This window comes from Orcinus orca, chromosome 10 (assembly GCF_937001465.1).
Source record: "Orcinus orca chromosome 10, mOrcOrc1.1, whole genome shotgun sequence".
Classification (NCBI taxonomy): domain Eukaryota; kingdom Metazoa; phylum Chordata; class Mammalia; order Artiodactyla; family Delphinidae; genus Orcinus; species Orcinus orca.
The window spans coordinates 73,201,971-73,229,910 of NC_064568.1; the positions used below are offsets into that span (position 1 = coordinate 73,201,971).

Sequence of the window (27,940 nt, forward strand, 5' to 3'; positions counted from 1 at the left end):
GCAGAACAGTACTCACCAGTGGAAGAAAGGTCAGCAGGGGCCGGACTCTTGGCCGAGCTTTCAGTGTGGCGGTTCCCGACTCACTCACTGTGTCAGCTCGGTTGTCTCCAAAATAGATCCCATCTAGAGGAGACAAGTGAGGGGTGACCATGAGCTGGAGATCAAAGGCACAGGGGCCAATGGAGTTTAATCAGGAAAACGGAGTTTAATCAGGCCCCACAGTGGCCCCTGCTGGACCCAGCCCAGCACCTCTTACATAACAAGATCCTACGGGTGGGGCGTGTGCTTTTGGGACCAAGTGAAGCAGGATTGGGAGGGACTCCAGGGGCGGTTTCTTGGGGTCTCCTGAAGCTTTCAGCCACCAGCAGTCCTCTCTCTCCTCATCCACCCCGTACAGGTCCTAAGCCTTCACTCCCACAACAAGTCCCTCCTTTTGGGGCCCTGAGAGCTTGATCAAGGCCCCAGCTAAAGCTTATCTCTGAGAGAGGGAGGAAAACAAGCTGGCTTTTCGCTTGAGTGTTTGAATTTCTAATCTGGAACAAGCAGAGCAGATTAGGCCACCCAGTGGCCCAGCACCCACCTTCTGGACTCCTCTAACCCAAGATTTCTTTAGCTCCCAAACCATCAATGGTTGGGGGCATGGCTCCATCTGACACACCCTTGAGGACAGAGCAGAAATAGGACAGTAGGGTCCACCTGACTTAGTACAAATCCCAGCTCTGCCACTGACTCACCATGTGGCTTAACCTCTCTGGGCCTCAGTTTTCCCATCTGTACAACGGGAACAATGACAGTGCCAGCAAATGTGGTCCCGTCCTCTGTAGGAAGACAATACAGGACCTTTCTCTTCCTCTAGTTGCTGGACCTGTGCTCTGGGCTGTTTCTACAATAGTGGGAACTATTGTAGAACATTTTCTCAACCAATCTCCCTCATAACTCTTAAGACACATTGATGAGAATTTCACACACTGTCACCTCTGAGAGGCAGGGGTCACTGTGGACCTCCTACTACATGGGCCATGAGCAAGGAGGGCTTTCTCCGTTTACTGGGGCCAAGGGACCTTCTCTTCCTCTATAGCCAGAGGGGAAAGAGAAGAAAGGTCAAAATTCCAACTAACCAGAATCCTACTAACTGGAACATTGGATGAATGGTGGTTACTTTGCCCCTTGCACATGACTGTAGGAGAAAAGTGCAAGAGTTTTAAAGATTCCCACATAGAGGGCCTTGACTGTGACATGGCGGCTCCGGGGAGCACCCCAGAAATGGGACACAGAGTCCTTTATGTGCTGCCCTACCTGGCAGAGAGTCGGCTGGCACATTCCAGATTCTCTACCTCTCAAAGGGGCCCAAATGGCGAGTTTTCCCCATGTCTCCAGAAATTCTAGTTCCCAGCGCTGCTCCGTCCCGTCCCGTACACTCTGGGCAAACATGATTCCCCAGTGGTGGCTGCCAGGCTCCATGCCTAAGGCTGGAGACCAAGATGCCAGAGGGTGGGTGGGGAGGGAGAGGGGGGTTGTAAGAGTGCAGATTTGGCACAATCAGAAACAAGAAAAGTAGAAATAACAGGACACCCCCAACAGCTACCACTAAAACCCACCCAATTCTCACTGGCTTCTAAGCGTCTGTGTGTTGACAACAGGACTTCCTGGGACATTCTCTAGATAATGCTGTTCTGATCACCAAGACGTTATACTGGGGGTGGGGTGGGGACTAACACAGGCACGCTTCCAAGCAGACCTTCTCTCTCATTATTTTATTTAATCTTGCACCAGTGTTGGGGTCTAGGGAGTATCCTTTCTGCAGCTGAGTTACCACAATATGAATAGTTCCTCTTATCGTGTGCCTAGGAGTTTTAGAAGCAAGCAATCTGGCAGGTTGATCACTATAATAGCAGTAATAATATAAGACTAAGTAGAATTTATTGAACACTTGTAATGGGCCAGGCACCCTTCTAAGCATCTTATACCTTATTAATTCATCTAATTCTCAAAACAGCCCCTTGCAATTGGTATGATCACCATCCCCGTTTTACAGATGAGAAAACTGAGGCACAGAGAGAGATCTAATAACTTGCCCAAAGCCTCAGAGTAAGTGGTGAAGCTGGGGTCTCTGCTCCAGGGCTGACCTCTGAACCACTATACTGTACACACTGCTCCCAAAGTGGGGAATCCTGATCCCTCCATTTATAGGATGTGGATGGGAGGATGGGGGTGTGAGGGGCAGGGGTGCTATTGGAGGGTATGGGAGGCTTGGCGGTAGCCAAGAAGCAGTGCTGGGGAGGGGTGGGAGGTGAAGCAGCTTGCCCAAGGCCCACACGGGTTAGGGCAGAGTCAGATCTGAGCCGGGGCCATCTGACCCCCACATGCTCCCACTCTACACACCTCACAGATTCCACGACTCAGCCCTGATTCTGAGCCACTGTTGTCTCAGTTGGTTTGTGGTTGTTTTGAGCAGGGGAGCCCTTTCTAAGAATACGACTGTTCTCTGGAATACCTGTGGAAGGCGAGCAGCTGTGGTAGAGACAGACGTGGAAGGCCTGGGTGGCTCCCTCCCAAGAGGGCACCTCTTGGAAATGCAATTTGATTTCCCCATTCTAAGAGGTGTGGCTGGGAGTCAGGGAAGGAAATGTGTTGAGAGAAGCAGAGTCAAAGTGGTGTGATGTGAGAAAGACTCGGCTGGCCACTGCCGTGTTTGAAGATGGAAGGGGCCACGAGCCAGGGAGTACAGGCAGCCTCTCGAAGCTGGAAAAGGTGAGAAAACATTCTTCCCTAGAACCTCCAGAAAATAACACAGTGTTGCTGACACTTTCATTTTAGCCCAGAGAGATCAGTGTCAGACTTCTGACCTACAGAACTGTAATATAATAAATGTACGTTATTTCAAGAAAAAAAAAAAAGAGGTGTGTCTAGAACCTGACAGAATTTCCCTGGGCCCCTCATACCTGGGCTCAGTTCCCAGTTGGTCAAGGCACACCAGCAGGTGAGTCAAGTGTGGCCACTACCATAAGCGGGGTTCCCCAAGAGTTCAAGGTCAGGGCTGGGGCTTTCTGAGCCTCACGGTCAAGGTCCAAAACTAAACAGAAAGACAATAGAGTCCAACCTTGGGGATTTTCCTGTGGAAGTAAATGAATGCTGCTAGGATCAGTGTCAGGGATACTAGAATGGGCCTTCCTGGGAAGCAGCCCCCTCCTCAACTGAAGAGATTAAAGGAGGGCCTCTTGGGCTTCCACTGCTGCTGCTGGTGGCGCAGTGGTTGAGAGTCCACCTGCCGATGAAGGGGACACAGGTTCGTGCCCCGGTCCGGGAGGATCCCACATGCCGCATGCCACGGAGTGGCTGGGCCCGTGAGCCATGGCCGCTGAGCCTGCGCGTCCAGAGCCTGTGCTCCGCAACGGGAGAGGCCACAACAGTGAGGGGCCCGCATACCTCAAAAAAAAAAAAAAAAAAAAAAAGGAGGGCCTCTTGAAGAAGGAATGGACAGTGAGGAGATGAAGCCAGAGACAGACAGGAGGCTGGACAACCCTACCCATGATGGGGAAGCCACTGGGAGGTGGGTGGCCCTTTGCCCTCTTGTCAGGGAGAGCTCTGAGTCTGGACGCTTGGGGCTGCCCCCTTTGCTGATGCGGAGACTGAGGCCCAGAACAGATGGGGCTGGTCCAAGGTCTCAGAGCAGTGGTGGTGGTGCCAGGGCTCAAACGGGGTCCCCAACTTGCAGTTCTGGGCTCCAGGCACAAATAATGGGGTGCCTTACACATGGCGCGTGGCTTGCTGCCTCTCCCCGAACAGGCTGACCTGGTTCTCTCAGTCTGGGGCAGGGCGTGTGTGTGTGTGTGTGTGTGTGTGTGTGTGTGTGTGTGTGTGTGTGTGTGTGTGTGTGTGTGTGTGTGTGTGTGTGTGTGTGTGTGTGTGTGTGTGTGTGTGTGTGTGTGTGTGTGTGTGTGTAGCTGAGGGTTGGGCACAAGTGGCTGCCTCACTTCCAGCCCTTCCTTTCTCCTTCTCCCCAAAAGAAGGAAACTCTCATTGGGTCTTTGGCATTCGCTTACTTACAAAGGTCAGGGTTGAAAGCCTGATAAAATGCTCTTCTTCCCCCAGCCCAAAAGCTGCCCATGGATCTCCATGGAGGCTGAGCTCTGAGACAGTTATTGAGCTCTTTCCCCAGATCCTAGACAGGTCCAAACTAGAGAGGAAATGAATGATAAAAATGTAACTTTCTGACACCTGATACGCCATATTATGAGCTGGGCACCATTCTAAGTGCTCTTTACATCCCCCTTCACAAACCTGTGCGGGGCTTCCCTGGTGGCACAGTGTTTCAGAATCCACCTGCCAATGCAGGGGACACGGGTTCGAGCCGTGGTCTGGGAAGATCCCACATGCCGTGGAGCAACTAAGCCCATGAGCCACAACTACTGAGCCTGTGCTCTAGAGCCCACAAGCCACAACTACTGAGCCCACGCACCGCATCTACTGAAGCCCACGTGCTCTAGAGCCCGTGCTCCGCAACAAGCCACCACAATGAGAAGCCCGCGCACCACAACGAAGACCTAACACGGCCAATAAGTAAATAAATAAAATTGTTTTAAAAACAACCTGTGCGGGAGGTACTCTTATTATCCTCATTTGGCAGATGAGGAAACTGAGGCTCAGAGAGGTTAAGTCCCCTGCCCAAGGTCCCACAGCTGGTGAGTAAAAGGGGCCAGGATCCAAGCCCAGGCAACCTGACTCTAGAATCCAATTCCCTCTGGTCACAGCCAGGACAGCAAGGAAATCACACAGGGATTCAGCATCTCTTTCCTTGGTCTCCTGTTCTTCCAGAGTGAGACTGGAAAGTTGGTGAGGTCTAGAGGAGACAAATGCATCTTGGAATCAGATCTGGGGTCACAGCCCAGCTCCTCCATGTAGCACCTCAGGCTGGGTTTCCCCACCCGTCAAATGGGGATCATTTTGGGAGAAGCCTCCCAAAATCAAGGGAGACAAAAAAGCTAGCAGAGGTGAGAGGAAGGCTGGGGTAACGGTGTGGGGGTCCCAAATTGCCAGGACCCCCCCAAATGGCCCCCGAGCACTGGCCACAGGTCTCATCAAATTCCAGGTGCTTAAAAGCGGTGGTGTTCTAGCTTGGGAGAGTTTGCTACCTTGACCAGTGTAACCCAGAACCCAAAAACAGACCCTCACCTCTACCCCACTGAAGTGGGTTATCTGATCCTTGGCCACTAGGGGAAGCCCAGCCTTTCAGGGACGCAGCAGGGGGCCCCAGGTGAATGTAACCCACAAATGGCTGATGAGGCCCTTCCTTGCTAATTAAAAGGCCACATGACAGGAACCTGAAAAGGCTGGTCTGTCCCAGCAAGCCCCAGCAGGTCTGACCTGGTGCGCCGGAGAGAAGCCTTTGTCCAAGCACAGAGGGGACTCCAAAGGTGTTACTGGACTGGGCTGGGGCCACAGAGTGCAGGGGCAGGCACAACGGGAGGAGCCTTGGGGTTGGGGACTGGAGGGGGGAGGAGTGCAGCAAATAGGCCCTCCGCTACGACACGCTGCCCAAAGTATGGCCTGTAGACCTGCCGGACTTCACCTGGGAACTTCTCAAAGTGCATCTGAATCTGATCTTAACAAGGTCCCAGGTGATTGGATGCACTTTAATTTTTCAGCTGCCTTGAGCTGAAATGCCTTTGAGTCATTCAACCTATCTGAGCCACTGAGTATAATTGACAAAACATAGTTTTTAGTATAGTGCCTGTTTCAATAAATAACTGATAATAATAATGATGATGTTATTATTGTTATTAATTTATTGGCTGGGAGAGAAAGGGCACCCTGTAGCCAGTCTGGCCAGTCTGCAGTGGTCAAGGGAGGGCCTGGCTTTCTGAGCTGAACTACAGGAACAAGAGGAGCTTATATAATGGGACACTAGAGGTGTGTGTGTGTGTGTGTGTGTGTGTGTGTGTGTGTGTGTGTGTGTGTGTGTGTGTGTGTGTGTGTGTGTGTGTGTGTGTGTGTGTGTGTGTCAGGAACAAGAGGAGCTTATATAATGGGACAGTAGAGGGGTGTGTGTGTGTGTGTGTGTGTGTGTGTGTGAGTGTGTGTGAGTGAGTGTGTGTGTGTGTGTGTGTTTGCTGAGCTGAGCTGCAAGCAAACCACAGCACACCTCCAGGGGACGGGAGTAAACAAAAATCTCCACACCCCTGCCATGCACAGGTCAGCTTTCCTTTCGGTAGGCTGGTGCCAGCCTGTCCCTGGCCAGAAATATGTGCTCAGCCCCTGGGGTTCATGGCTTCCTACCTGTTAGCCTGGCCTGAGACACCAGGGCAGGGGACCCCAGAACGAGTAGCCACCTTAGGGAGCACTGGGGTTCTCCTGGATAAGGAGCTGGGACAGTCCCTATACATTTATTTAGAACTGCAAAAAGTCCTCAGGGGAAAGAGAATGGCCCAGCTCCATCTGGGGAAGGAAACCCCAGGATTCTCAAATATTCCCATATAAAAGAATCACCCAGGAGCTGGTGAAAAGTCCAGAATCTGGGTCCTAGTCCAGTGATTCTGACTTCATGTACCCCAGGTGGGCCCCCTGGATCTGCATTTTAAATAAGTGTTCTAGCCAGTGATTCTGACTTCATGTACCCCAGGTGGGCCCCCTGGATCTGCATTTTAAATAAGTGTTCTAGGTGGTTGGGAGGAAGGTGATTTACATTTTGGAGGAACAAGAAAGGCGGGCCCCCAGCGATCAGGGCGTCCTGTTGGTGGGGTGGGGTGGTGGTAGATAAAGAAGCTTGGCTCAACTAACCCAAGAGGCAAGGGAGGAGTCCTGAGCGACTAGCAGCCTTGTCTCAGGCTGCAGCAAGTCCCTTATCCTGAGCTTTGTAAAGATCCACATCTCTGCTTTCTCACGTACTTTAAAAGCAATTGTGCAGCCTTTTAAGACCCTTGGGTGGGCTCACAGGAGGCTTAATTAGGATTGCAATCGCATTAAGTGAAGCCCTTCTAATAGTTACTGGATAAATGTTAGGGAAATCCTGTAAAGAAAAATTTACCTGTCACCACCTTCACATGACTGTTTGCATTTTACCTGCTGCACCCAGCCTACCCTTGTGCAAACAGATTTTTACATGACTGTAGCCACAGAGCAAGTGGTTATTCCTTAATTCCCTTACACACTCCCACACTGATTCTTCCCCCTCCATCCTACCAGCTATTCTCCAAGGGCTGGATACCGCCAGCATCTCAGAGAATTTCACAGACTCAGGGACCCTGTGAAACTAATCCCAACCCCTTTGAGCTCTTATCATGGCCTCTACATGCCTCAGCTACAGGAACTGAAGCAGGAAGTGCTCAGAGTTGGAAATGCCCTGATAATAATAAATCATGCAGGAGTCGACAGATTTTTTTCTGTAAAGGGCCAGCTAGGAAATATTTTTGGCTTTGTGAGCCATACTGTCTCTGCTGCTGTGACTCAACTCTGCCCTTAGTAGCATGAAAGCAACCACAGATGATATGCAAATGATGGGCATGGCTGACTGTGTTCTAATAAAACTTTATTTACAAAAACAAGCCATGGGCCATAATCTGCCAATCCTTGTTTTAGTGTTTTTCCTTTTAATGCTCTTCAAAGCACTGTCATATACCAACCTCAAGCAGTCATTCTGTAAGCAGTCTGGACACCAGCCCCATTTAACAGAAGAAAAAAACTGGCCCAGAGAGTGGCTAGGCCCCCGCTTATTGATAGAGGTGGACTCCAAAACAGGTCTGGGATCTTCATCACATCCCAGAATCCCCAACACTGGTCCTTCCCCTCCCCAACTCCGAGCACATGTCCTGTTCAGCAGGAATACCTCTGCTACACCCACTGGCACCCTGAGGAACACCCCAGAAACACTGGAGAGCCATCCTGCTGGGTGCACAGTGCTTCCCACCCCTCCATGTGGTGCAACCAGGCTGAGTCAGATGGAGACTTAGCCCTGCCCTGGGGAACGGGAGGAGGTGCCTCCCTGGGCTCCAGCCCTGCTGGTGGAGGCAGCAGTTGGCTAGAGGCGACAGGGCACCATACCTGCATTTCTCTACTGGAGGGGCTGAACCCCACCTGCAGTCTGTTCAGTGCAGGCAAAAATGCAGAGAAGTATGTAAGGCAAAAATGTACAGAAGTGTGTAAGGCATTCCCCTTGGGGAAGGAGTGGGGGGGGTGAGGGGGGAGGTGTTCTCAAGCAGATGCCCCTCCAGTCAAATTCCCCCTTGATTACCTTCCACAAAGTCCACTCTGCAAGCCGGCTAAGAGTGTGGTCTCTGGAGCCCCACTGCCTGGGTTCAAATATTGGCTGTGCATCATGAGGGAAACTGTGGGGTAATGGAAATGTCCCAAAACTGAATTGCACTGACGGTTACGCAACTTGATAAGTCTACTAAAAAAAATCAGTGAACTGGACACTTGAGAAAACCCTGGCTCCGTCATTTAAAGCTGTGTGATCTTGGGCGTGTTACTTAACCTCGCTGTGCCTTGGTTGCCTCACCTGTCAAACAGGATCATAGGCTAGGATTCAACAAGTCAACAACACAAGGACTTTAGAACGGTACGTTGCGCCTAAGAAGGGGTCGACAAACGTTTGGGACCCAGGCGAGGAGAGGCGTTTAGGCCTCACAGAGTTGTACTTGGCAGGACATGTGTGTTTGTTAAGGTCCTAAACCCTGCCTCCAAGCCACCCTGGCCCTCGTAGGCTTTGCTCCTGCTGTTTGCTCTCGCAGTGCTGGGTGCCCTTCCCTCTCAGCTCACATGCTAGTTCCAATCAGAGGTCATCTCTCTCTGTTCCTTTTGCACTTACTCTTTTATAGCAAAGACTCAGAAAGGGCTAAACAGCATTCGGTCAGCTCTGTTCACCAGCTGGTCTGAGATCCTTGGGCCAGAGAGAGGCAACGTCTTGTTTGCCCTGCTCCTGTCAGGGTGCCTTGTGTCCCAACTGTGACAACTTGGGTGCTGAAGTGAATCCAATAGCAGGGGCTGAGGCTGTAACATCCTCTGTGGGTCCCCACACAGTGGCCATAAAGGTCAGTGAAGGTAATGGGGTGACAATGAAGGCAGGTGAGGTAAAGCAGTGATGGGTGACGCTCCTTGGGCCCAGAAGCTCAGATCATACACAAGAAGTGAATTCCTGTCCCCACCCCCTGGATTCCCCCTCAGTTATATAGGGTACAAACTGCCGAAAGATGCAGTGATAAGGTGACCCACAGGCAGAACCCCTTTAAAGGCAGGGTGGGCATGGTGTTTTCAGATGCCTGCAGACACACCCTGACACAGGGGCCAGGGACGGCTGGCAGTCAGGAGGGGCTTCCTCAGCCTCCCCTGTCGGGTCTGGGGCTTCTCCCTCTGACCTGACAAGAGCCTGTGACCCCAGTAAGTGACTTGGTGTCTGGCACAGGCTGGTATCCTGCTAGCAGTGACTCCTGTGGATTTTTCCTGGGCCTCCCCAGGGCAGAGCCAAGTGTGTGGGCACGCAGATAGCAGCTCCCTCTCTGCCTGTGACCCCGGGCCAGGCGAAGCGGGGCTGGGAAATGGGGGTGGGGGCACGGCGGAAGCGGAAAGAGTGGGGGGTTGAAAGGACCACCCTCAAGTCCTCAGATCCAGGGGAACCCTTTGTACTCAACAGTACTGCTGGGGGAAGGGTGAGGGAGGGCACTGCAAACCGCGGGAAGCCTTTCTGGCAACGATAACGCAAATATAACTTCCACAGAGGAGGGAAAATAAACACCTCGGAAGAGGGACTAAGATCAGATGCGGGGACCCCCGCAAAGGTCTCCGACCTCGCTGTGGAAAGGGGCCCCTCCTTCCCTTTACCAGAGACACCTCTCTCGCCGGAGGCTCCTGCCCGGCTAGCACACAGGTTCAAACGCGTTCCTTCCCCTCTGCGCTGCCGCGTCTCCCGCCCTGGAGGCCGCGGATCGCCCGGAGTCCCGGGAGGGAGGTCGCGCCCGGGGTGGGGGGACCGCCCGGCAGCCCTGCGCCCTCCGGCTCCCGGGCACACTCACCGAAGTCCCGGGTCCCCTCCGACGGGGCCTCCTGGGTGAAAATCCAGGGGGGGTTGGTGGCGTAGAGGGAGGTGGCGGGAGGGTTGGCGTGCTTCTTGCCGAAGAGTTTGCTGAAGGTGCCCTGCACCGTCGGGTTCTTTTTCATGCTGCCGCCGGCCGAGCAGGCGCCGGGGAGGAACGTCCCTCCGCCTCCTGCCCTGCTCCGGACTGGACTCCTCACCGTCTGCCCAGGGGCCTCTACCAGGCCATGCCCTCGCGCCGTCCTCCCCGCCCACGCACCGGGAGACAGGTGCTGCGGGCGCCGCCGCTCGCCGGGAAATGCGAGCTACCTGGACAGGTAAGAGGCTGCGGCTGCGACCCGGCCCCGCCCCGCGGCTGCCGCCGCCGCCGCCGCCGCCCCGCCGGCCCGCCGCCCGACTCCCCCGGCCGCATTCCTGCCGCCTCCTTCCACAACTGGCCATTGTTGGCGGGGGCCCGGTGGGCCCGGGACCTCGCCCAGCCCACGCCCAGCCGCGGAGACGACCCGCCCCCTCCCCCGGGTCGCCTCCCGGCCCCCCTCCTCCACCCCTCGTCCCCCGGGGAAGGGAGGGGGCAGGCCAGTTCCCAGCTTCTCAGGAGGTGCGTGACCACGTCGATCCGGAACTTCGGAAACGAGTCTTGCGCCCAGCACTGGGGAAGTGGCTGGACACAGCGCGCGCGCTGAAGGGTTCTAGGGGCCCTCAGAAATGTGGGCCAGGCATCTTCCATGCCTGTAAGGAAATGCCCATAAGAAAAAAAGGTAAAAGCAATAAATAAAAAAACTAAAAAAGCAAAAAACTAGTGTCCCGATCTGATGACTAGGGCGGAAAGTATCCTCATTGACAGAGCTCCAAAGAGCATGTAGGATGACTAAATCTTGGCATTTTTTTTTAAACACCAAATTCATTTTCTTTTCTCTGTGAAGCTAAGTGAATATATATTTTACTAGTCTTTCAGATGTTTCAGGATGAAAAGTTGAAGGGAAAATATCTGGTACAAAGAGCAGTGCCACCCCAACTGTCTGGGAGAAAGAGGAGGAGAAATGCAGCCGGGGTTCTGATTGGGTAGCTCAGGGGAAACACTCTATCTGTGACTTGATCGCCCCCCACCCAGCCTTTCACCCCTGCTGCCCAGAAAGCATCCAAATCTAACTAGAAATATAGTTGAATTACAACATTATATTAGTTTCAGGTGTACAACATAGTGATTTAATATTTTTATAGATTATATACCATTTAAAGTTATCATAAAATATTGGCTATATTCCCTGTGCTGCACAATATGTCCTTGTAGATTTTTTATTTTATACATAGTAGTTTGTGCCTCTTAATTCTCTACTCCTATTTTGTCCTTTCCTTCCTTCTCCCACCTCCACTAGTTTGTTCTCTATATCTATGAGTCTGTTTCTGTTGTGTTATATTCATTCAGTTTATTTTTTAGATTCCACAAATAAGTGTTAGCAGTCAGTATTTGCTTTCTCTGTCTGACTTATTTTAATAAGAATAATACCCTCTAGGCCCATCCATGTTGTTGCAGATGGTAGGATTTCATTATTTTTATGGCTGAGTAGGATTCCATTGTGTGTGTGTGTATATGTATATACACATTTATATGTATATATGTAAATGAAATATCTTCTGTATCCATTCATCTGTTGATAGACACTTAGCTTGCCTCCATATCTTGGCTATTGTAAATAATGCTGCTGTGAACATTGGGGTGCATGTATCTTTTGAATTAGTTTTTTCATTTTCTTCGGATATATACCCAGGAGTGGAATTGCTGGATCATATAGTAGTTCTTTTTTTTTTTTTTTGAGGACCCTCCATACTGTTTTCCATAGTGGCTGCACCAGTTTACATTCCCACCAACGGTGTACAAGGGGTCCCTTTCATCCTCTAAGTGGATGTAATTTCTAAAAACTCCAGGTGGGTCAAGCCCACAGAGGTTCAGTTCATTCTCCAGGGAGATGAGCTGTGAACCTTTAAGTTGTTTCAAGTTCTATACTAGGTAGGCTGGGGGTGGCTGTCCACCAGGGGAGGTCCCATCAGATGAGGACCCGGGAGACTGTGTGAAAGATGCAGAGAGTAGGGGAGAGTCAGTCCAAGGGGTTAGATTTGGATGCTTTCTGGGCAGCAGGGGTGGAAGGCTGGGTGGGGGGCGATCAAGTCACAGATAGAGTGTTTCCCCTGAGCTACCCAATCAGAACCCCCGCTGCATTTCTCCTCCTCTTTCTGACAGTTGGGGTGACACTGCTCTTTGTACCAGATATTTTCCCTTCAACTTTTCATCCTGAAACATCTGAAAGACGAGTAAAATGACCACCTGTACTCACACACACACACACCACACACACTTTTCATTTTCTTTTTACTGACAGTTGAAAGGTGTGGATATCATGGCATATCTCCCCACACCCACCACTACTTCAGTATCCACTGCCTAAGAATAAGGACATTCTCCTAAATGACCTCAATATGGTTATCACACTCGATAAATTTAACATCGATACACTAACGTCTGAAATATACTCCACATTAAAAATTTCCCAATTATCCCCCCAAGATGTCATTTTAGTTTTTGATTTTTTTCCAGTCCACAGTCCAATCAAGGTTCACAGATTGCATTTGCTCGTCATGTTCCTTTAATCTCTTAATTTAGGGAAGTCCCCTGCTTTTGTTCGTTTTTCATGACAGTAACATTTTTGAAAAGTCCCCCCGGTGTCAAGGGACAGGATGAGAAGGGCCCTCAAGTCTTGTGGCTGTGAAGTAATTGTTTTCCCACCAGGAAGGGAGGGACTGAGGAACAGATTGGGGGACAGAGCATCTTTAAAAACACTCGTGTTTCTCAAATGTTCTTGGTTGGTGACACGCCTGTGGTCAACCTTGTCCTACCCCACCCACTCCTGTGGCACTCCTGTTCATTCAAGGAGTATTTGTGGAGGCTGTCCCAGTTGCCTGGTGCCGTGCTCAGGGTTTGTGATAACTGGGGATAGAAGAGAATTATAGAAGTCTTATTTCTACCATGGAGGATCTTAGGGTCTCATCAGGAAGCTGGGTTTACATGATTCAAGGTGGCGGACCATGATGACCAAGTACAGAACAGTGACTGCTGTCACTAATACACACACAACAGGAATTCAGAGGAGGGGAGTGCTCAAGACACTCAGGCATGAGATAGGGGCTTCCTTCTAGGAGACCTCTGAGGTACGAGGTCCCTCGCACCTTGGGTTGCTCCTGGGCTCTTAACCCTGAACCACCCCAGCAGAGCCACCATCCAGTGGCTCCAGTCATGTACAACGTCCACCATATAATTAATATTCTTGAGAACCGCTGTGTGCCCAGCTCTGGGCTGTGAAAGATCCAGAGAAATCAAAGACATGGTTTCTGAGTTCAAGTTGCTTTAGTCTATTTGGGGAGACAAGGAGAGACACATGGAGAGATGAAGGGTGGGGAGGCCAATGATGAGGGGGAGACTAACAAAAGGAGGAGCAATCAGGGTGGCCTGGAGGATCAGGGCGGGGGGTGCATGTAGGAGGAGCAAAAACTTTTGCAGGGACTTAGGATAGTGGAGCTGGGAATTGGGGGATGGGAGAGAGGTCACAGCAAAGTTGGCCAGGGTATGATGGGCTTAGAAAGGCCAGCTGGTAAAATCGGAAACAACCCAGATTGTCCAGCTAACAATGACTGGTTAAATGAATTATGGCATATTCACACAGTGGAATAATAATGCAACTCTAAAAATGAATGAGTCAGCCGACTGTGTCCAGTTATCTACAAGATAAACTGATAAACTGTTAACAAAACCGTGTCTGTGTGTGTTTGTGTGTGTGTGTGTGTGTGTGTTACCATTTGGGGCAGGATAAGTGTGATCATATTTGCTTGTATTTGCACAGAGAAACTATGGAAAGATACATAAGAAACTAGTAAAAGTAGTTACTGGGGGGAAGTGGGGGGAACTGGGCAAATGGAGTGGGAGGGAGAATTTTCACTGAACATCTTTTTACAGTTTCTAATTTTCAAACCATGGTAAATATATTTGCTGTTTAAAAATTAAAGAAAAGGGGCTTCCCTGGTGGCGCAGTGGTTGGGAGTCCGCCTGCCGATGCAGGGGACGCGGGTTCATGCCCCGGTCCAGGGGGATCCCACATGCCGCGGAGCGGCTGGGCCCGTGAGCCATGGCCACTGAGCCTGCGCGTCCGGAGCCTGTGCTCCACAGCGGGAGGGGCCGCAGCAGTGAGAGGCCCGCGTACCGCAAAAATATATATATATATTATAAAAGTAAAAATTAAAGAAAAAAATAACTCAGCAGGAGAGTTTAGTCTAGAAGTGTGGACCACCACGAACCAGCAGCCTCTGCATCATCTGGGATCTTACTAGAAATGTAGGATCTCTGGCTCCATTCCAGACGTTGGGTAACCTCTCTGGGTCTCCTCCTGTTCTTCTGTAAAACAGGCTATTAATTTAAGGCCGTTATGAGATTCAGTGATCTGTTGCATTAAGGTACCCAGCAGAGGATCTGTACTTTAACAAGACCCCCAAGTGATTCAAGAGCATGTGAAGGTTTGAGAAGCTCAGGCCTAGAGTCAGTGGTTACCAGACAACGGAGCAGGCAAGGGTGACTGGTGGTAACAGCTGTGTATAAGGATCATCTAGCAGCTGGATGAAGGGCCAGGAGAAGGAGAAAGTGTAGGCTGAGGGGCTAAGAGAGGCTGCATAATTGATCGGTTAATTGGTTAATCAGTTGGTATTGATTCAAGCAGGAGGGGATGTGGACACCATGCCGGTGGTAGAAACAGAAAGTAAAGTTGTTAGTGTGTGGGACATTTCTTAGGAAGAAAGGAAGGGCTTGGTAAACAGCTTGCATATAGGGAAGTAGAAAAAACAACAACAAGAACTCTGACCCCGTTTCCTCATCTGTAACATGGGAGTAATAACAGTACCCCCGTCTGAGGGTTGTTAAGAAGATTAAGTAAGATAAAGGATGTGAAGTGCTGGCACAGGGCCTGGCACCCAGGGGCCACTCCCCAAGTGTTTGTTCATTTCTCCCCCTTCTGGTCCCCTTGCTTTTGGGGTTAGTTTTGGTTGGGGATGGAGGGAAGGGGGGAACGAGAGTGACCCACGAACACCAGAAGGGTTGGAGGCTGCTGAGTCTGGACAGCAGGGCTCTCCCTGCCCTTACACCACCCATTTCACCCAGATTCCACTCCCATGTTGGTGCGTGAGGGGTGGGCAGCTTTGGAGGCTGAGTTCTCTGGAGCAGGCTTGGGGCCTGATTCTCTGTCCAGCTCAGCCTCCCAGACCATTGTAGCCCCGCTCCATCTAATGACAACACCTCACACCTGCTCCCCCAGGAAAAGAAACAGCCAAAAGCCCAATCCTGTGATTAAATCTCGGCTCAGCAATGACTTCGTCACCTCCAAGAGCCAACTTCACTGGCCGGCTCTGGAATGTGGGGTGGGATGAGGGCCTGGCAGGTGCAGTCTCCCCAGAGACCCAGCCAGGCCTTTGTTAGAGCTGTGGTCTCTCCTCCAACAAAGCCAAACACTCCTGGCTGGGGGAGTGCACTCTTAGTGGGGGGAAGGCAGGCTGAGAGACCCTGAGAGTCACCTCATTCCCCGACCCAGGTCTCTGCGGCTAGCTCTGCAGGGGCAAAAGTCAAAACTCCCGTCATGCCAACTCCCACATGCCACCGAGCTGTAGCTCACCTCGTCCAGCCCCGTGTTCCAGGCTGGAGACACCTTCTACCAGACCAGCTCCTGAAACTGTCCCCTTCAGCCTGCAGGGCAGGGTGGGCTTCAATCCCCCCAACCTCGGCCTTCCTCTGGGCTGGGCAGGTGCCAGGAGATGTGATCAGGCTGAGAGAAAGTCTGGCTGGTGTGGAATCCTACATCCTGAGAAGGGGGTCAGGGTCATTACCTGGTGCCTAAGAGTGTGAGGATCCAAGGTCCAGCCCCGGGTAGGGAGTGGTGTGTTAGCGGGTGCTGGGGAGAGACTCATTTCCCTTTGTAACCGTGGGCTCTGTGGATGGGACCATGGCACAGTGGGAAAGACCCTTGCTGGGGAATAGGTTTGAATCCTGACTGTGCCGTTTAGCAAGGGTGTGACCTTGGCTGAGTTTCCACCTCCCTCTCTGAGCCTCAGTTTGTTCATCTGTAAAACAGGGGCTATTAATGCAGGTTTTTATGAGATTCAACGAGATAAAGGGTTAAGATACCCAACAGAGTCTTGACTCATGGTGATTCCTTAGGACCTACGTGCTCCTGCCCTGGTTCCCTACCCTGACTTTGGGCATGGAGATGCTAAACAGAGAAGAGCAAAGACAGAACAGAGGCCCTGAGAGTCTGCACAAGAGCAGTACCAATTCTACAAAGAACCTCAAGAAGGAACATTACACCGGGGCCCAGGAGACAGGATGGGGCAGGTGTCTACAAGGTTACCTCGAAGGCCAGACCAAAACATCCCACTGTAAAACACATCCCACCATCTGAAATCATGTGTCTATGTTTAAAAAAAAAGATTGTTAAGTACAAAAGCAAAAAACAAAATTTCATGTAGATTGTGACTACAGGTAGATAAAGTGTATTTGTGAATGGCCAGGGGTTAGCAGGAAACAAGACTGTGGAGATGGCTCAGGGGGAATGCCAGGATTACATGTGGGATTTTTACTTTTCAGTAATGTGCTCTGTTGGTAGATCATTTGTTTTAACTTAAAATTCTACAAATAATAAAGAACATAATTTAGCACAGAATACATTTTCTTTTTTAAAAGAACACTGGATGGGGGTGGGGGTGGTGTGTGGAGATGTGGAGTCTAGTGGCTCTTCTGCCCCAACCTCCCGTGAGACCATGGAGCCTTCCTGAGCCTCAGTCTCTCCATCTGTAAAATGGGATGGCGGGCTCCAATACTCAGGTGTAGTTTCTCATCTCCTTAAAGTGCTCATTGGCTTGCAGAGCAGAGGCAGAACAGCATATGAGGCTGTCTGGCCCTCCTGTATAGGGCATCTCTGAGGAAAGTGAGGTGAGCACTGGGATACAGGAAGCATTTCCTGGGCATGGCTGTCTCCTCTGCACCAGTCCTGTGCTCTGGTGTGGGAGGTCTAGCCTTCAAGATCAGTCCCTACCCTCTAGGAATCAGCACAGCCCTGCAACACTTTTCACTTGTTCTGGAGACCAACACTTGAACAGGGACTTTGAGCCCTGGGTGCGTTTCCATGCGACCTCTCCTGGGTCCAGCTTTTGTGTGTGTGTGTGTCTGTGTGTGTGTGTGTGTGTGTGTCCCTGAGACCTGGAAGGATCAGCAGCTGCAACTGCCATTCACTGAGCATCTTTTCTGTGTCAGACACGGGGGCCGAGTGTATTACGTGCATTAAGCCACTACCATCAAGTCAGCCCTGCAAGGAAGGGACAATACACCCATTTTATGGATGGAGAAAAGAAGATTTCAAATGACATCTACTCATACTCTATGACCAGTCAATTCTGTCTTAGGAGTAGGCCCCAAAGAAACCTTCACCCTGGTCCATAAAGGGACATGGATGTGATGTCATTGCAGTGCTGTTTGTGGGGATGGGGAACTGGAGACACCTGGGTGGAGAAGGGATACACAGCATTTGGAAGCAAGTAACTAGATAGCAACACAGATGGATCTTAAAAAACAGAATGTAGCGATCAAAGTAAACAACAGAATGAGATCTAAAACACACAAAACCACTTACGTAAACGAACACTACTTGCACACAAAACAACAATATATATTTTGCAAACACATATGAACAAGAAGATACTCATTAAGCACATTCGAATGGTTGCCTCTGGTGGGGGTGGGTGGAGAGCATGGCTGGAGACTGGGGATAAAGAGGGAAAATTAATACAACAAGAGAGGAGGACTTCATGGACCAGTGGTGCTAATGCACCATGAAGTGAGCTGTAGGAATAATTCAGCCACCTGTACTTGAAGTCCAGCAAGGGAAACTCAAGTAAGGATCAGAGAGGTTAAGTAATTTGTCCAAATCGCACAGCAGGTAAGGAGGAGTAGAGAGGATGCTTAAATAAGCAGGCTACCTCTAAGTAGCCTGCAAGGCAGTAGCAGGACCCTGAAAACCACATGCCTGCACCTCAACAGCAGAGGTGTGTGTGTGTGGCAAGGGGTGGGGGTGGTCTCTGGATCTTCCTGGGCTCCACAAGTCAGCCCTGAGTCTCACTAGCTCTCCCCATCCTTCCCAAACACCCACTGAGCGCTGTGGGGTACAGATCACCATCCTCACCTTCCAGGAATTTTTTTTTTTTTTTGCGGTACGCAGGCCCCTCACTGTTGTGGCCTCTCCCATTGTGGAACACAGGCTCCGGATGCTCAGGCTCAGCGGCCATGGCTCACAGGCCCAGCTGCTCCGCGGCATGTGGGATCTTCCCGGACCGGGGCACGAACCCGTGTTCCCTGCATCGGCAGGCGGACTCTCAACCACTGCGCCACCAGGGAAGCCCACCTTCCGGGAATTTTGATGAGGAATAAAATGATCTCACGCTGGGAGTGCGGCAGAGAAGTCAGAAAGGGTGGGCTTCCAGGAGACGGGACTGATTCTGTGCTGTCTGCGGCTTAGAAATGATGATAATAATATAACTCAGCACCTACCATGCAGCAGGCCCTGCTCCAAGCTCCCGTTCCCTTGTTCCCACCCTCTCCCAAGCAAGATATCATCTGCCCAGAGCCTTGGAGATCCCCGAACAGAGGCTCTGGCAGGGCTGCTCTTCCTCCCCTTCCTCCCTGCCTGCCTCCGCTCCTGGCCTCTCCCAGCGTCCTCAGAAATTAGGGGTCATTACCACCAGGGCTCACACCTGATGGTCATTACCTCAGATCTCACAATCTGAGCAGAGCGCACAAGTCATCCACACCTCAACCCCCAATCTGCCTGTGGGTCCCAAAGTCTACCCCATGCCCGACAGTCAGTGCTGACACAGTTCCAGGAAGGAAACAAGCCCTGGGCCCAGCCCAAGCCAGTGGGCTGAGGGCAGGAAGTCGCCAGCTTACTTGGCCTCTGCCACCCTGGGCCTCCACCTTTCCTCCCCCACTGACCCAGGGAGAAGCCCAGGGCACTCCTGCATTTCTGACACATTCCTGGAAGGCGCCCACCAAGTCTGGCGTTGGGGAGACGGGACCCTAAGGAGGTGTGTGTGGGGAGGGGTCAGGTTTTGAAGATGGGGAGAAGACAGCCCATTCAGCCACCTACCCCTCAAAGCAATTACCCACCCAAACATAATAAAAACTAATAGTTATTGAGTGTTCACTCTGTGCCAGGTACTGTCCTAAGTGTTCTGCCCAACTCTATTAGTTAGGGACCTTTAGCCCAACCATTTTACAGATGAGCAAACAGAAGTACAGAGAGGTCAATTACTTGCCCAATGTCACACAACTGGTGAAATGGTAGAGCCAGGATTCAAGCTCAGAAAGTCTGGCTCCTGGGCCTGCAATCCCATCCTCTATACCACAGCAACCCACCATCGATCCACTCATTGACCATCTGCCCATCCACTCAGCCATGGCCACCCCACCCAGCCACCTGTGTACTCACCTATCCATCCATCCCTTCATCTCCTAACCCCCTGTTTAAAGTGGTCCAGGAAAGGGAACAGCAAATATTGAATACAAAGGCTTAGAGGGGAGAGAGCAGGGCATTTAAAAAATATATTTATATATACATTTATTTAGGCTGCACCAGGTCTTAGTTGTGGCACGTGGAATCTTCGTTGCGGCATGCGGGATCTTCAGTTGCCATGCAGGATCTTCTGGTTGTGGCATGTGAACTCTTAGTTGCGGCATGCATGCGGGATCTAGTTCCTCCACTAGGGATTGAACCTGGGCCCCCTGCATTGGGAGCACAGACTCTTACCCACTGGACCACCAGGGAAGTCCCAGGGCATGTTTAAGAAAGTAGCTACTGCATAGAGTGAGGGAAAAGATAACAAGAGATGAGACTAAGAAGGTGACCAGGGCTCAAATCAGGAGGGTCTGCCCATCCACCATCTATCCACCTGCCCACATCCATCCACCTGCCCATCCACTCTCCCACTCCTTTGTCTGTCCATCCATGGGTTCATGTGTCCATCCATCATCCATCCATCCATTCATCCATTCATCCATCCATCCTTCATCTCTGTACTTTTTTTTTGTTTTTTTGGGGTACACAGGCCTCTCACTGTTGTGGCCTCTCCCGTTGTGGAGCACAGGCTCCGGACGCGCAGGTTCAGCGGCCATGGCTCACGGGCCCAGCCACTCCGCGGCATGTGGGATCTTCCCGGACCGGGGCACGAACCCGTGTCCCCTGCATTGGCAGGCGGACTCCCAACCACTGCGCCACCAGGGAAGCCCCATCTCTGTACTTTAGAAGGCAGATAGAAAGAGAGGAAGAAAGGGAACGGAGAGTTGGCTGGGTACATTTATTCCCCGTCAGTGATTTCTTGTGAAATCATGAGAAACATGAGGGTGCTGGAGGAATATTAGGACTGCTGGAGGCACCTGAATAACTAGGATGCTTTCCTCCTCTCTCCACTCACCCCACTACCCACAGCTCAAAGGTCCTGGGAACTGTGGGAAGAAGGAAGTGCAGAGTGAGTCAGTATCAAGGTTGTAAGACCCATCCAGACCTTGAAACTTCAGCCCTCAGCCCTGCCCCTGTATCTCCTTAGTAAGATAGAAGGAATTGTGTTGTCAAAGAGGGGTCACAATGCCCCCAGCCCCATATAATTCTCCCTAACTTGGCATCCCAGTACCCTCTCAAGAGTCCCTGAAAACCTCTGGAGCCCCTGGGCACCAGAAATTCCATCTGTTCACCAAGGAAGGCCCTGGTCAAGGATGTCCCAGGTAGGATGACATCACAGTGTTGGATTAGTGCAGCCCAAGGTCACAAGAAGTTTGATTGGCAGAAAGGAGCATGAAGGCCCCAGCCAGGCCCACCTGTGAGGCTGGGAGCTAAAGGCCTCTTACAAAAGGCTTAGGTGCCAGTGACACTGCCTGACTCTTGTTCCCCAACTGTGGAGCTGTCATTGTCTCCCGGGAGGAGGGGGAGGCAGGCAGGAGTGGGCTACCATCAATTCCTCTGGTTCCTGCCCCTTCACTTCCCCGAGAGGCTTCCTGGACTGTTAGTTTGCACGGCCCCACCTCCTAGGCAAACTTGTGACACGTAATAATGCTGGCAAACGTTTACTGAGTGCTGAAGAGGTCTAGGTACCTTGCCGAGAATATCTCATTAATTCACGGTAACCCTATGAGATAGATTCTCTTGTTATTCCCACTTCATAGATGGGAAAACAGGCACAGGGGGAATTCCCTGGTGGTCCAGTGGTTAAGACTCCATGCTTCCACTGCAGTGGGCATGGGTTCGATCCCTGGTTGGGGAACCAAGATCCTGCACTCTGTGCGGTGTGGCCAAAAAAAAAAAAAAACTTTGCGGAAGAGCTGGTACCCAGTGGGTGGTGGAGCTGGAATTTAAATTCCAGGCCGTCCTGCTACAGGGCCTCCTGAGGGAGCTGAGACCCCCGCTAGGCCTTCCCGTTGACTCCCTTCAAAGTCCCCCTTGTCCCCACCGCAGGCAAATATGTGCTCATAAAGGTTCAGGGGAGTGTGTCGACACCTCGGTGTAGGAGCCGGAGGAGGCTGATGATAATTACCATTTGCTTTTACAGCTCCCGAGACTCATCACCCCCGCCCCCCGCCGCACCACAAGCTGGTGCAGTAGATAGCCTTATTAGCCCCATTTTGCAGATGAGGCAAGTAAAACTCAAAGAGGTTCAGCGACTTGCCCAAGGATGCCTGACCTGTAAGGGCAGAGTCCGGTCCTGAGCTCAGCCTTCAAACTTCAAAGGCCAGGCACATTTCCAGTACCAGGCGCCCTGGGAGGCCTCACCAGCTGTTTGCACTTTCCCAGGGCACAGGCCTTCCCTGAAAAAGCGAGGTGCTAATGCTGGGGTGTCAGGCATGGGCTAGGCCAGCACATGGGCAGGGGCCTGAAGTATTTGGGCGGACAGACATATCACAATGAGGTCTTCTTGCCCTATTCAGAAAGTGGCACCCTTGAGTCTCTCTCTTCCCCATTCTACATCCTGGTACAAGGGGAAAACATATACACTGTATATCTAAAAGGCCTTGGTGGAAGTCATAGAGGGAGGGGGTCAGATTCCTTCTTTTGGCTCTAACTCAAAACCCAGTTGAAACCGGGTAGTGCGATTCAGAAGGGAGGGAAGGGGCTGGTGGGACCCCCTCCTTACCCTTTAAGCTTCATTGCCCCACCCCCCATCCCCCATAGAACAGGAGGAATGGGAGGCTTAAGGCTGCAGGAAGCAGATAGGGGAGATGGGGATCTTCCTTCAACCTCTAAACCCGTTTTCTCAACCTTGGCACTCACTACTGACCTTGTGAGCCGATCATTCTTTGTGGGGGCGGGGGTGGGGATGTGTGGCTGTGTGCTGACCTGTGCAGTGTGGGATGTTTAGCAGCGTCCTGGCCTCTAGACACCAGTAGCACCCCCCCGTAGTGACCACCAAAAATGTCTCCCGGCATTGCCAAATGTCCCCTGGGAGGGGGGAATACACCCAGTTTTGAACCACTTCTCTAAGTCTCACACACACACACACACACACACACACACACACACACACACACACACACACACACACACACACACGCTGTGCATTTGACAGGGAGGACCTCCTGAGAGGGGAGGAGATGGTTAAATGAAACCAGATGTTAACCTGGAAAATATGCAGTCGGGCCCCACCCTCCCTCCTGGGCTGGCCGGATGGGGTGTTCTCAGCCCTCTGAGCTTAGTCACCTGGAGCCTGGCTGGGCCCCCGGAAGGGGCAGGGCAAGGCTGGGACTGCCTGGGCCTCCTCCTCCCCCCCTCCCCTCCCTCTCCCCTCCCTCTCCCCCTCCCCCTCCCCTCCCTCTCCCCCTCCCCCTCCCCTCCCTCTCCCCCTCCCCCTCCCCTCCCTCCCTCCCTCCCTCCCTCCTCTCCCTCCCCCCTCCTCCCCCCCCATCCACCTCCTCTTCCACTCTCCCTCCTCCTCCTTTCTCTCTTCCTCCTCCCTCTCCCCTTCCCCGGGGCTGTCCCTCTGCCCTGGTTTCTGTGTGGGTCTAGTCCCTGGATGTCCTGGGGGTCCTGGGTCCCCCTAACCAGGGCCCCAAGTGTAAGGGAAGCAGCAGCAGCAGCTGGGGCATAACTGACGGGAGACCCAGGGCCTGGGCTGGGGTAGAGAGGGAGGGGAAGGTTCAAATCCCGGTTCCTGCACTAACTGGTCACTAGTCGTGCGACTTCTTCAAGGTTCTTACACGCCACTCACTAACTGTGTGAACTTAGGCAAAGTTTAGATTCCTCTGAGCCTCAGTTTCTGCATTTGAAATATGGGAGTAACATCTCAAAATGGCTCTTCTGGGTTTTTGCAGAGCTCAGTGGTTAGCACTTGGTAGATTCTCAATCCTGTTAGCAAAGAGCATTGCCCTTCCCCCTGTAGGAAGATCCCCCCCGACCAACTCTTCTGAAAGCACATGCCTCTGTCACCCCTCACACCAGGTCCCGAGCCTCAGGTGCAGGGTCCAGGTGGCCAAGACTGCTGGGGAGCAGGGGCTGGTAGGGGGTGGGGCCTCTGCAGTTCCTTCGCCTCTGTGGCCACAGGATGAGCCTTCCCGGGGTGTCAGGAGGGCCAGAACCTCACAATCATGCTTTTTTTTTGGGGGGGGGGTGCTGTGTTGGGTCCTTGTTGCTGCGTGCAGGCTTTCTCTAGTTGTGGCGAGTGGGAGCTACTCTTCGTTCCAGTGCATGGTGTTCTCATTGCAGTGGCTTCTCATGTTTTGGAGCATGGGCTCTAGGCGCGCGGGCTTCAGTAGTTGAAGCATGCAGGTTCAGTAGTTGTGGCGCAGGGGCTTAGTTGCTCCACGGCATGTGGGATCTTCCTGGATCAGGGCTCGAACCCGTGTCCCCTGCATTGGCAGGCAAATTCTTAACCACTGCGCCACCAGGGAAGTCCCCAGAATCATGTTTAACATGGAAAAAACCCAAGCCACTTCTGTGGCCCACGTAAGGAAAATTCTGCAGGGCCAGGCCGTCAGCCTCAACACTGAGGATAAAGAAATTGTCATGGACTCTATAGCAGTGATTCTCACTGCCCTCAGGAGGCATTGGCAATGGGAGAGACATTCTTCGCTGTCACAATTGGGAGGGGGGGCTACTGGCATCTAGTGGGAAGAGGCCAGAGCTGATGCTAAACATACTTCGTTGAAGGACAGCCCCACAGCAAAGATTTATCCAGCCCAAAGTGTCCGTGGTGCCGAGACCTAGGAACCCTGCTGCCCAGGGTTTCATATTTGTGTTCATGTGTGTAGTGTCTTTGTTACTTCCACACCCAGAGCCTGGTTCACAAGAGGAGCTCAGGAATCGTTTTGCATGAAAGGATGGAGCAACTGCTGTCACATCCTCAGCTGCACTAGGAGCTAATTCATAGAATAAACCTCACATTCGCGGTGTGTCATCCTGTCCGTGCAGGGTCCACAGTCCCAGAACCAAAATCCGGCATTCAAAACCCCGGAGTGTCCCTGCCAAACTGAGGCGCTGGGCTGCCCTCTCTCACCAGTGACCCTGAGGGCTGGGGAGGGGCCGCCTTGACTGCTCGCCTGCCGCCCAGCACCCCTGGCAAGGGCTCAGCAAGGTGACAGAATGAGGACAGAAATGCATCGGCAGGCCCTGCCCCACAGAGCTGTGGATACGGCAGTACACGCTGTGGAGTACAGGGTGTGGTCCCTGGGGTCAGCCAGGCCTGGGTTCCCGCTGCAGCCTGGCTCCTTACCAGCCATGTGACCCTAAACACGGGAATAACCTCCTTATTTCAGTTTTCTCAATTACAAATGGGGCTAATAATATACCTTCCTTAAAGGGTTAATGTGAGGAGTCACTTAAAGAGTTTGGCGCAGTGCTCATAAATGGCGGTGAAAAACGATCGTTGATTATCACTGTCATACATCATTTCCGGTGCTTGCCCCTCTGCTTGTAATCCTGCGTCCCAAGGCTGAGCCTGGACGAGTCTGGGAAGACTGCTGATGGCTCGTGCACTCATCCCTCTCTCCAGCTTATCTCTGTGCCAGCACTGGGTTAAGCCCCAGGGACGCAGGTGAATAGGATGTGGTCCTGACCACTGGGAGCAGTTTACGGGCTGTTGGGACATTAGCAAGAGCCCGGAAGGACCACAATTTGGGATTAAGATGAGGCAAGCACGGCACCTAGGGCGCAAAATATTGTAAGGAAACACCCACCGTGCCCTTGCATGAGTCCGAGTGTGAGTACCTCCTTAAAATGTACACCCTTGCCTCACCCTAGTCCCAGCCCAGCAAAGGACCACATCCCAAGAGGAGGGCCTGACGGCACAGAGGAGGGTGAGATGGGGGCAGAGACTGCAGCATCTGAGGCTTCCTGGAGGAGGTGTCATGAGGGCTGCTGGCTTGGAAGGATAGGGAGAATTTTGAAGTGCAAAGCTGAGGGCATGTATACTGCTGGGTAGGAAATTATGGGAGCAGAGACTGCCTTGGAGAAAAGCCCTGGGCAAGTTTGAGTTGGGCAAGTAGTTTGTAAATTAAATGCGAAAGAATGTACATTATGACTTGGGTATAGGGGGTTTCTTTTGTAAGAAGGCAGGGGTTCAGCTTCTAGTAGCTCTGCAGCTAGGGATTCCCTCCCAGTTCCCTGGGGCCTCAGCAGAGAGAAGATGCGTTCCCCTGAGATTTGTAGCCTGGGGGAGTGGGACAGAGCCGCCTGACACTCAGGCGTCTCATCCTTTGGGTTGGACCGTCACGGCTATGAAGATCCCTAGTGAAGGGTATCCAGTAGCTGGGAGATCGTGTGGGGAGTTCAAAGGTAAGTACGACGATTCGGTCACAGGATGGCCAAGGTGTGTGGTGGACAGAGGAGCCAATAAATGTCAGTACCATGTGATAAAGGTGGCCATGGGGCCCTCCTAGGAGGGTGGACCTCCATACCCAATCAACCGAGAGTGGTTAAGTAGAGCAGGCATTGTTGGGTAGGAGACACACTCTGTAACAATGAGAGGTGTTCTGGAATAGAATGGGCTGGCTGGCTGCTGGGAAGGCCAGCAACCTCTTACTGGAATCCAATTATGTTGAACCAATAGTTATCGAGTGCTCACTCAATGCCTTGGCCTGGAGTACGAGAAGGAATAGGATTTTAGAGGCTGCTATGTCAAGGGTAAGGGTAAGAGAGCACTGCTTTTTAAGGGGCTCAGGGCTGAACAGGAGAGAGTTTCCCTGATGGGTGGGAGTGAGGGCACACTAGTCTGGGGGGACAGCCTGAGCTAAGACGTGACCCCTGGAAGGACCAGATGTGACCAGGAAGTCACAGGCAGACCGTGACTGAATACAGGATTGGGGGAGCCCTGTCCTTACAGGTCTTGCCTTCCAGGGTGGGGGCCTTGGCTTTTACTTTCTGGGCAGCAGAGAGCAAAAGATGCTTTGAGGACAAGCCATACGTTCTGGCCATTAATATAGAAAGATTAATTCGGTGTGAGTGTGAAGTGCAGGCTGAAAAGGCAAGAGATGAGGAAGCAGAAGCCTTGGTAGAAAGCTGGAGTAACCCTGTGGGAGAGGGGATGGATGCCTGATGGAGCGGTGGCAGAGGACAGGGAGAGGAGGATGTGGGGGACATTGATGGACAGACTGGATGCATGGGAAAGGAGTTCCCTGGTGGCCTAGTGGTTGGTTCAATCCCTGGTTGGGGACCTAAGATCCTGCAAGCCTGGCAGTGTAGCCAAAAAAAGACTGGATGCAGGGGGAAGGGGCAGGGGCTGGGGGCAGTTTGAGGAATAACTCCCAGGTTCCCAGCCTCTGAGCTGGCCTATGTCTTTAAGAAGCAAACTGAGGTCTGTAGAAGCAGGGTCAGGTCAGTGGACCTTGAAGGCCTTTCCCTACCTGGAGGTGTCTGGCTCCAGGGTCAGCAGAGCTCGAGGGCGGCTCTGTGGGCTTCTGACCAGTGCCCCTGTCCCCTCCCTCCTGCCTCTGGCCCTCGCGGTCAAAGTCCCGGTGTCCGATGCTCCAGCTCTCCCCTTCTTTCCTTCCTCCCAGGACTCACAGAAACCCTCAGTACTCAGCCATGGGCCGAAGATGCCATCAGGCAAAAAGGGGAAGGCTCCACGCTGTCCCCTGTCCAGGTCGTGGAAGCAGGACCATGAACAGACTCTGGCGATGGCCTATGTGCCAGTGGTGGTGGACCCCAGGGGGCAGAACCTGGACAAGTTCAGGTTCAATTTCTACACCTCCCAGTACTCCAACACCCTGAACCCCTTCTACACCTTGCAGAAGCCTACCTGCGGCTCCCCGTACCGCCGGGACACCGACCACACCCGCAAGCGCTTCGACGTGCCTCCTGCCAACCCGGTCTTGTGGCGCTCGTAGACCTGTGCCAGTCAGAAGCCCCCTACCCTGCACCCTCACCCCCATGATCCCGGGTCCCAGAGGGGAAGGGCTGCTCCCTCCTGGAGGAGCAGAAAGTGTCTGGGCTAGGACGGCTGTGCCCTGCCCACTGTCAACAATGGCAAAGGAGGTCTCACTTCTCAGCAGCAATTAAAGTTTGTCCTGCCTTTCCCTGGCATCTGAATGGGTGGCCGTGGGTGGGTAGACTGAGGCCACAGGGGTATCGTAAGCAATGTTATGTCCAGAGGTGCCTGAAGACTTGGAAAGACTTGATTCTCATCACCTCACCCCAAGAGTAACCCCAACTCCCCTCCAGAGCCTGAGTCCCAAGCAAAGTCCATACTGGCCACGCCCTCCCCGTGGCCCAGGCTTGGCAAGCCATCCAACAACAAGAAAGAGATACATCAACTGACCATGACAGGGGGTTGGAGCAGCCCCTGGAGAATGGGGAAGTCCTG

At 52.3% G+C, this 27,940-nt stretch overlaps 2 protein-coding genes across 6 annotated transcripts in view; one reads left to right on the plus strand and one right to left on the minus strand.

The window, feature by feature from the left end:
* C10H6orf132 (chromosome 10 C6orf132 homolog) overlaps positions 1-10,339 on the minus strand; it is a 25,626-nt gene extending 15,287 nt beyond the window's left edge. For both annotated transcript variants that reach the window (XM_049716104.1, XM_049716103.1), the window contains exons 1-2: positions 10,005-10,339; positions 17-123 (exon numbers count right to left, since the gene is read on the minus strand). In XM_049716104.1, the coding sequence (XP_049572061.1) occupies positions 17-123; positions 10,005-10,149 (252 nt within the window). In that variant the 5' untranslated portion in view covers positions 10,150-10,339. The remainder of the gene's footprint in view (positions 1-16; positions 124-10,004) is intronic.
* GUCA1ANB (GUCA1A neighbor) lies at positions 10,215-27,652 on the plus strand. 4 transcript variants are annotated; one of them, XM_033424032.2, is made up of 2 exons: positions 10,215-10,341; positions 27,135-27,652. In XM_033424032.2, the coding sequence occupies exons 1-2, from the start codon at positions 10,252-10,254 to the stop codon at positions 27,462-27,464; spliced, it is 420 nt and encodes a 139-aa protein (XP_033279923.1). In that variant the 5' UTR covers positions 10,215-10,251; the 3' UTR covers positions 27,465-27,652. The 4 variants fall into 4 exon arrangements, with proteins under 4 accessions (XP_033279923.1, XP_049572079.1, XP_049572077.1 ...); XM_049716122.1 differs by lacking the exon at positions 10,215-10,341 and adding an exon at positions 20,800-20,879; XM_049716120.1 differs by lacking the exon at positions 10,215-10,341 and adding an exon at positions 25,987-26,268.
* Positions 27,653-27,940: the final 288 nt, after the last annotated feature.

Excerpts from the sequence above, each read along its gene's own strand:
- GUCA1ANB (XM_049716120.1), top strand. The coding sequence starts at position 26,122 with ATGGGCTGGCTGGCTGCTGGGAAGGCCAGCAACCTCTTACTGGAATCC. Across the intron at positions 26,269-27,134 it reads CTGCTATGTCAAGGGTAAGG|GACTCACAGAAACCCTCAGT; the intron begins GTAAGAGAGCAC and ends CCTTCCTCCCAG.